Source organism: Enhydra lutris, unplaced genomic scaffold (assembly GCF_002288905.1).
Source record: "Enhydra lutris kenyoni isolate GAN:26980312 unplaced genomic scaffold, ASM228890v2 scaffoldscaffold3, whole genome shotgun sequence".
NCBI lineage: Eukaryota > Metazoa > Chordata > Mammalia > Carnivora > Mustelidae > Enhydra > Enhydra lutris.
Window position 1 is genome coordinate 85,394,201 of NW_019154087.1, and position 8,050 is coordinate 85,402,250.

Here is an 8,050-nt window from a genome sequence, read left to right on the forward strand (position 1 = left end):
TAAGATAAAGCACGTGATGAGACAACATAATATTTTTACCATTATTTTAGAGTCTGAAAAAGAATATGTACTAAAATGTTAAACTGATGTATTTAGAAGAAAACGTAACTGGACATTTAAAAAACTCTACCTAGATATACCTCAACTCTTTGTCATTCCTACAAATAAAACTCTGTTTCAGGGAACAGGTTGCCAAAGGCCCAGGGACAAACTGCTCCATCCATCTGCTTGGCAGCACCGCATCTAAGGGTGGGAACGTGACCCAGCTCTGTCAAAGAGACACAGGGGCAAGTGTCTTTGGGCTTCTGAAGGATATTGCCAAGAGCACAGTGAGGAGAAAGTTCCTTTACCACTGCCCATTTTGCTTCCTGCTGTGGCTTTGGACACTCATTTGGAGAAATGATCCTGAGCTGTGGCAGCCGCTTTGCAACATGGAGGCTAGCAGAACAAATGGATCTAAGCAAATCTTGATGACATTTTGGCTGCCACCCAACTCTAGAGCCATTTATCTCTAGGCTTCTGGTTACTGGTGATAACTACACATCCTGACTGCTTACGCCACCGTCAGCCTGGCTTCCTGTTATACTTGTGCTGCTCAGACTACAGAGCCACTCTTCTGTCTGGCACCAAATGAATGCTTTATGTTCACTCTAATTTAAAGATCTATTTATTTATTTATTTATTTATTAGAGAGAGAGAGAGAGATCACAAGTAGGCAGAGAGGCAGGCACAGAGAGAGGGGGAAGCAGGCTCCCCGCTGAGCAGAGAGCCCGATGCGGGGCTCGATCTTAGGACCCTGAGATCATAACCTGAGCCAAAGGCAGAGGCTTAACCCACTGAGCCACCCAGGCGCCCCTGTTCACTTTAATTTAAAAACAACCCTATTAAGTGGCTACTGTTACCTCCTGTTTATAGAAAACAAATAAAACTGAACTTAGAGAGACTAAGTAATTTTCCCCAAAGTTACTGGTAGAGTTGGATTCAAACCCAAGCCTGGCTTTAGAGCCCACAATGTCACTCTACTCACACAGTTAAAAAATGGACATGTCTATAGTTCTCTCGTTTAGAATTGTAACAAAATGCCTACACACAGATGCAGGTAGTAATAAATTTGCATACATTTGCACTCACACATATGAATTTGGACTTTAGGATTTTTCCTCCCGTTATTTGCGTTTATATGCTGGTAGGAACGTATGCTTCAGCGGCTTAGTCAAGAAAGCAGACTTGTTTCAACTTTTCCCCACACTTTCACTGATGACATCCATTCTGTGTATCGGGGATACTGAGACAGGTCATGGGGACTCTGATGCAGGGTCATTAACTGTCAATTCCCAAGATACCTGTAATGGAGAACGGGAAAGTGGTACATGCTCTTCCTCAAGCCTTCCTGGGAGAGCTGAAGATGGCAAAATACCAAGAGTTAACAAGGCAGGGCCTTTGAATTAGCCCAGAAAAACAGAAGAGTGTTTTTGAACTGAAGAAACAGAAGAGAAACAGAGGACTGCAACAGAGGCCCGGTGGCAGGTCATCACCTCTCTAAAAGAAGAAAAGCACCTGAGCACAGAGAACATAGCTCAGCCTTCGACCAAACAGAACTTCCACGGTTCATGTTTCCACAGAAGCCTTCTGTCCCTTACAAGAGACCAGAACAATCTGACAGATGGAGCGCATGTAAGCTCTTAGCTACAGGAGGGGCAATGTTCAATCCCCCTCACAGCTGCTGGCTAGGCAGTTTGAGGGGCTCAGCATAGGCAAACCACAGTCGTCATGAACAAAAAGCAGACTCCATGGGACAGAAAGGTGAGACTAAAGGAAGGCATACCCATCCTAAACCTCCAAGTCAGGAGGAGGCAGTCTTCTTGAGCCTGTGTGGTCCATCGCTGTTCCAGAGGTGGCTGGCTAAGCTCACAGCAAAGGGAGCTATGACATCAGTCACATGTCTAATGAACAGACACTGCTGCAGGCAGCTTTCCCAACCCTTAACATGACTCCCACCATTCAAACAGGGAAAAAATCCCCAGTCCTGTGGACAGGGGATGAGGGAGAAGCTGCTCCTCCAAGAATGACACACTGGAAGGATCAAGAGCATGATGATTTGGTAAAAAGAACAAGGTCACAGACCCATGAACTAAAAGGCCAGCAGGGATTGGGATGTGGACCTGGTGATGGCAGGACAGGAGGGACAGGGGCACCTCTCGAATTCAAAGGTTTTGAAGTGGGAGGCCATCTGTCAAGCATCAAAGAGGCCACTACACAATAAATCCCTAATTGCCGTCTTCCTAAGGTTTTTTAGCAGTATTTGAGAGTGTTTCTAATTCTGAGTGCTCACAGGGTTCTGTTGGGAAATATTTAAATGGAAGCCAAGAATACCGCTAGTTATTGCAGGGCTTGGGGGTGGGGGATGAGTCCTGGGAACCCCTGCCCCGCCCATGTCTCCCAAAGGCAAGTGTAGGGTGCTGGAAGGAGTCTCTGACTTCACCTCCGGTAGAACCTGCAGCTAGCACCTCATAGCACTGAACAGGTGGCACTTAGCTAAGAGTGCTCAGGAGAAAATGGGTAGAGCGGCTGAACCTGTATCTTCAGAGCTTCTGGGCCCAGGGGGATGGCACGTGCAGTCAGGAGGCAGGGAGAGAGCAGCTCTAGACACGTCTTCTGAGAGATTCCCGGAATCTCTATTTTGTTTGAAAACAGACTCAGGCAAAGGGAAGGGAAACTAACATTTATTGAGTGCCCATTGTGTTTATCTGGCCTTGTGCAAGGAGTTTTCACCTACAGCATTCCATTTCATCCTCACACCAACCCTGTGAGGTAGGTATTATCCTCATTTTTGTCCCATGAGGAGTATGAGGCTCAGAGAGATTAGGTAGTTTTTCCAAGGTCGCATAGCTAGTAACTGATGGAGCTGGGATTGAGCACTGAGTCCCAGACTCAAAAATTCCCTGCTCTCTCTCCAACACTGCTTCTTGGGAAAGAGAAGGGAGCAAAAGCAGCAATAGTCCTTACGCTTCCTACCCTGAGAACAAGCCAGTCAGCAAAAGGAGGAACATGGACTTTCCCACAGACCCTCCCCTCTCTACCTGGGGAGGGTACAGTCGCTCGAAGAGATAAGACATAAATATAAAAATAAATAGAAGGGACAAGTCCCCCAGCAGCGAGGATGTGCAGGATCCATGCTGTGGGAAGGCCACTGTGCCATTCACAGCTGCCGTGGGAGGGAGCCACATGGGCCCTGTGGGGGAAACTGGGACAATGGCTGCCAAAGGCTGGAGTGGGTGGGCTAAACGGGCCCCTTCTGGGTCGCACAGATTTGAGAACAAAACGTCTGGAGCAGGCAGCAGCCGTGGGCACAGTCACCATCATCCTCCATCTGCTCATTTTACCGGTGTTTGTGATCCAAGAGGGACTCAAAATCGGGGGAACATACAAGTTTGTGCTTTATGTGTCCCAGGACCGTCATCTCACCGGTCCGACTGTCTCCAAGGCCCACGGACACGAGCTCCTGCCAATCAAGAGACAGCGATGAGAACCGAAGCTACATGGCCTGTTATTCAGTCCTGATTTTCATGCAATAACCCCAAGAATGCGTCTCCCTTGGTGCAGACCCCTCAACACTCCTTACCTCTTAAGGAACCCCTACTACTACCCTTACGGGCTCTCACCTGCAGAAAGGAACAGGCGGTTCCCATTGTTACGTCTAGGGTCACCTTGCCCAGGAGGAGCTGCACCTTTCCTGACTTGCGGATGAGCAGCTTGCCAACCTGACCCTCTGTCAGGTCAGCCAGGGTACACGCATTCTCTGCCAGCCTGGCTTCCTGCGGAGAGAATCAGAAGACGGAAACAGGGTAAGGAGCTGCTTCCTCCATCCTCCATAAATGACACCATTTCCAAAGGAAAGCATCAGCAGCAGAGGTTAGAATGAGCTCCTCCAGAGGACCTTTCCCCAGGGATCCCTGCCATTGGCTGAATGACAAAACCCAAAGCAAACAGATCAACAAATGGACAAAATACTGGTAACTGCTCCGGCGGAGGGATGGTACATGAGCATTTATGTTCTCTCATCCATGTATGTTCAAAATATTTCATTATAAAAAGTAAACACGCATAATAGGAGTTGAAGTACAAAGCCCCAAGTCCCTTGTGGGTAGAGAGAACAACATTTTGGCTTGGGTGACACACCTCTGCTTCCCCAAGAGCTCACTGTTTCCCTTCCTGGTCCCCTTGGCATTTTCGCAGAACTCACTCCTGTGCATACCCGGTCTTTCTCCTGCTTTATAACCACCATCTGGCCATCCTCGCTCTGCACCTCTGTCTTGATAGGCTTGATGTCCTGAGTAGGCGGCTGGCCAGGGAGCGTGTCTGGCAGCTGAAGGAACAGCAGCTCTTCTTCCTGGGTGAGGCTCAGCTCCCTGAGCAGCTCTGCCACAGATACGTCCTTTGGGAGGCCCGGGGTCTTTCTGGCTGTCCTGGGAGGAGCCTTGATCTTGGCTTCCTCCTCCTCATCTCTGGGCTCCTCTTTCACTGCCCAAGGTAACACAAATGGAAGGGCGATGAAGTGGCCATCTCATTGTACCCATCCCTTCATCCCCCTCTGCTTCACGGTCACTCAGCCACGAAGTGGGAGGGAATCACTGGTTATGAAGAAGGATCCAGGAGTTGTGTGACTTATCTAAAAAGGAGCATCTGAGACTAGGCCCACAGATCTATGTCAGCATGAACCTTCTGAGAGTGAGAATTCAATGTCCCTGTTCAGGTCATGTATTTTATAGCCAGAATGGGAGAGGACCTGCTTATGAATCTGGGAGGCTCATTCCTGGAGAGGAGTCCTGAGGGCCAGCCACAGGGAAGGAGAGGAGACATTAATGGACACAGAGTACCTTTCACAACAGGTACATCCACCTCCATGTCCTCTTCCTTGGGGCCAGCCAGCCAAGGTTTAACATCTGGCTCTTCATTCTCTTCCTTAAAAAGCCACCCTGAGTGGGCCAGCGGCAGCTGCACAGGCATGTTTCGAGTGTCATTCCTCAGCCCAGGGTCATCGATGAACTACCAGGGAAGAGTCAGGGGGTCACGTGGTCTGGCTAGCATGCATACATACCTGGACTGCAGACCACCACAGCCTCTTCTGAATGAAGATTCCTGCTGTTCACAGGCTTCCAGGATATCAGAGAGCTCTTCTTCCCCCAAGCCCAGTTCCCCAGAAGCCCATTCCTCCTGGCCGAGTGGTACCTACATCATCCTTCTCCAGCATGCGCAGGATCTGTTTCGTTTCTTCATCTGTCTCCCTCTTTTCTTTTTTGATGTTGATGATATGAGAAGGTCCCATGTCTGACACATCCACTGTCTTATCCCAGTTCCCTGTGGGAAATCATTCAGTTCACCAGAGGTACGGAAGAGGCCAACAGCAAGGAAAACTGAACTGGGAGCAGGGGAATTTTACTGCCCTTGCCCTTCTCTTGGGCAGTCTGGACTGAAATCCACTGATTCTTTCCTCCCGGAACCCCAGAAGCTCTGTACCCTTTTTCTTCATCATTTCAGCTGGACCCTGCTCAAAGATGGAATGGGACTGGATCACTTCTGGGCGGCCCCGGCCCCGTCCATGCCCTTCTCGCTGTCGGTCTCTATCCCTGTCACGCTTCTCCTTCTTGATGGTTACTTCTTCCTTGGGCCTGGAAAACAGAATGGAGTTAGGGAAACCACTCACTCACTCTGTCTCAGAGAACTGGTCTTACTTTACCACACGACTCTACTCCACCTGAGTGGAGAATTAATGAGACAATAACTGTAGCAGAAGAAGCAGAATTAGACCCTAAGTCTAACACTTTTTTTATTTCCTTGATGGGGCAGCGTCCCTTCAGTTTGCTTTACATTTTACATTCTTGCTTGAGAATATGCATTAGAACTACAACTCAAAAACTGAATTACAGACTGCCCCAAAATGTGGACTTTTTAGTATTGCTTGAAAGCAAGAAGGTTGTAATACAAAAGAACGTAAGTGAAAACCTGACCCATTTTTTGTCTAAACTAGTGCCTCTCAACTCTAGCTGTAAAAGATAATCATTCTGTTTCATTGCAAAAAAGTAAAATCTACTATTTCTAGAGACAGACTTCCAGGCCATCAGTGTTTTTTTAAACTTGCACATTAGAATCACCTGGGAACCAGGGTCCAAAAATCACTAGTGAAAAAAATTAATACACAAATTTAGATTTCTGAGCCACATCCCTAGTTATTTCCCAGAAGACCCAAATTCAGAGCAGTAAGGGGAAAGTTTTTAGAACGCCCAGCTACTTACTCTTCCTTGATTTTCCGACTGATGATATTTGGGGTGAAGGTTTTCTGAAAATAAAATACGGGAGTCACTCATTTGGTAAGTTCTGATCCCAAAGTAGAGAGAAAAATGAACATTCTCAAAGGTCATTCTACCTTCACCATGGTTGTCAACGATTTAAAGAGACAGACATGTACCTAAAAGGGACAAACACCCTGTCCGGATAGCTGTGGACTTACACACAGAACAGGGCACCAAAACCTATTCAAGCTAGCAGCCTCAGCTTTGCCCTCTCCAAGGAGAGCCCTGAAGACTTTGAAAACTTATTTGTCTAATCTCACTTCCGGTCATCAAATTGCTATAGAAACCATAAGGTATCATAGGGAAGAGCACTAGCAGCAAGGTTCAAGTAGGAAGTGAGTCAGCCAGCACTCCCAAACAGACGATACTGCAAGACTGCCACCAGCATTTCCAAAGGCAAACAAGTCTTTGAAAACTGGCTGCTTTATGCTTCTATTACAGCGCCCACCCCAGGGGGTGGGATAAATTTTAGGGCTGTACTTACATCTACAGTCATAAACACAACAGAAAAGGACACAGAGCCTCCAATGTCCTGCCTAGGATTCATTGCCTGCTGGCCTTCATGGGTTTCTTAAAGGTGTCCAAAACACATTAAAAAAAAGGGGGGGAAATAAGCACTGCTCAAGTTGCTTGGGAAGTAATTAGGATTCTCTGCCCTTCAGCCATCTCTGAGAACCAGGTCAGCATCTCGCACCCAGTATCTGGACCTGAAAGTAGGCAAACTCCCTAGAATCTGTCAGCAGAAGTCTGGGGGCGAGTTTCGTTAGGCCTAATACCAGGCTTGGCACACGGTAGGCCCTACGTGAACATCAGCTGAACCCCAGGGTCCCGGAATTCAAGGTAGCAGGGTTTCTTTAGAAAGGTGCCATCGGGGTACCTTCTTGACTCCTCCAAGGGTGAGGTCCCTGGAGCGGATGGAGGGAAGGCGACCTGGAGTGAGTGGAGGCGCCGGCCGCCGCCCGATGAGCCCCCGTCCCCCAGAGAGGAGGGGGCGGGGACCTCCCGGAGCACTCGGCTCGCCCGTAGCGTTTCCTTGCGACATTTTGCCTGGGAGAAAGGAAGGAAAGGGGCAACAAAGTCACTCGAGGGGGCGGACACACGGACCCTGGGCGGAACCCCACCCACGTGGCCTCCCGCCCCCCAGTCAGTGCGTCCCTCCCTTTCCACGTGGCAAGACTCCCCGGACCACCCAGTCGCTCTCAGCCCAGGCCCCCGGCCAGGCACGAGGCAGAGACGCACCCCCGCGTACCTGGGCTGTGGCTCCACACCACGCGCGTCCCGACTTCACCTCCTTCGCGGCCCGCAGAAAGCCCTGGCTCTCTGCGCCCGGCGGAAGTCTGCGTGGCAGGGCCCGGGCGCCGCCATCTTGCCGCGGGGCGGAAGTGAGGTCGGTGGGCGGGGCCGGGCCACAGTATTTATCCGGCGGCGCCTCGCTCCCCTCCGCCTTCTCTTCCCGGTTCTTCCCGGAGTCGGGAAAAGCTGGGTTGAGAGGGCGAAAAAGGAAGAGGGGTCTGGTCTAGGTTACGCTGCGGGGCCGCGCTCGGGGGTCTTGGCCCGAGCCAAGGGGGCAGAGGCGCCTAGCTCCGAGTCCGGGGGCTGTAGCGGCCGCTACGACCCAGCATGGGGATTCGCGGTGGCGGAACCTCTGGGAGCGGTGGGGTCGCGGCTCGGCTCGGCTCGGCTCGGCTCGGGACGGGGGG

The 8,050-nt window shown here is 50.1% G+C and overlaps 1 protein-coding gene across 2 annotated transcripts; it reads right to left on the reverse strand.

Annotated features, from left to right (window-relative positions):
- Window positions 1–2,707: 2,707 nt before the first annotated feature.
- On the reverse strand, window positions 2,708–7,710 carry LOC111154669 (RNA polymerase III subunit D). Of its 2 annotated transcripts, none has more exons than XM_022514481.1 (9): window positions 7,600–7,710; window positions 7,228–7,397; window positions 6,294–6,337; window positions 5,518–5,669; window positions 5,234–5,358; window positions 4,878–5,046; window positions 4,256–4,521; window positions 3,663–3,815; window positions 2,708–3,502 (listed from the first exon to the last, which is right to left on the reverse strand). In XM_022514481.1, the coding sequence occupies exons 2-9, from the start codon at window positions 7,390–7,392 to the stop codon at window positions 3,380–3,382; spliced, it is 1,197 nt and encodes a 398-aa protein (XP_022370189.1). In that variant the 5' UTR covers window positions 7,393–7,397; window positions 7,600–7,710; the 3' UTR covers window positions 2,708–3,379. The 2 variants fall into 2 exon arrangements, with proteins under 2 accessions (XP_022370189.1, XP_022370180.1); XM_022514472.1 differs by having other exon boundaries at window positions 4,244–4,521.
- Window positions 7,711–8,050: the final 340 nt, after the last annotated feature.

What these genes read in the sequence shown, in the direction of transcription:
- LOC111154669 (XM_022514472.1), bottom strand. Translation starts at nt 7,392, where the DNA reads ATGTCGCAAGGAAACGCTACGGGCGAGCCGAGTGCTCCGGGAGGTCCC. An exon ending in AGTCGGAAAATCAAGGAAGA is followed by an intron (nt 5,670 to 6,293) that starts GTAAGTAGCTGG and finishes TCTGTTTTCCAG; the next exon opens with GCCCAAGGAAGAAGTAACCA. An exon ending in CCGCCTGTTCCTTTCTGCAG is followed by an intron (nt 3,503 to 3,662) that starts GTGAGAGCCCGT and finishes CTTGATTGGCAG; the next exon opens with GAGCTCGTGTCCGTGGGCCT.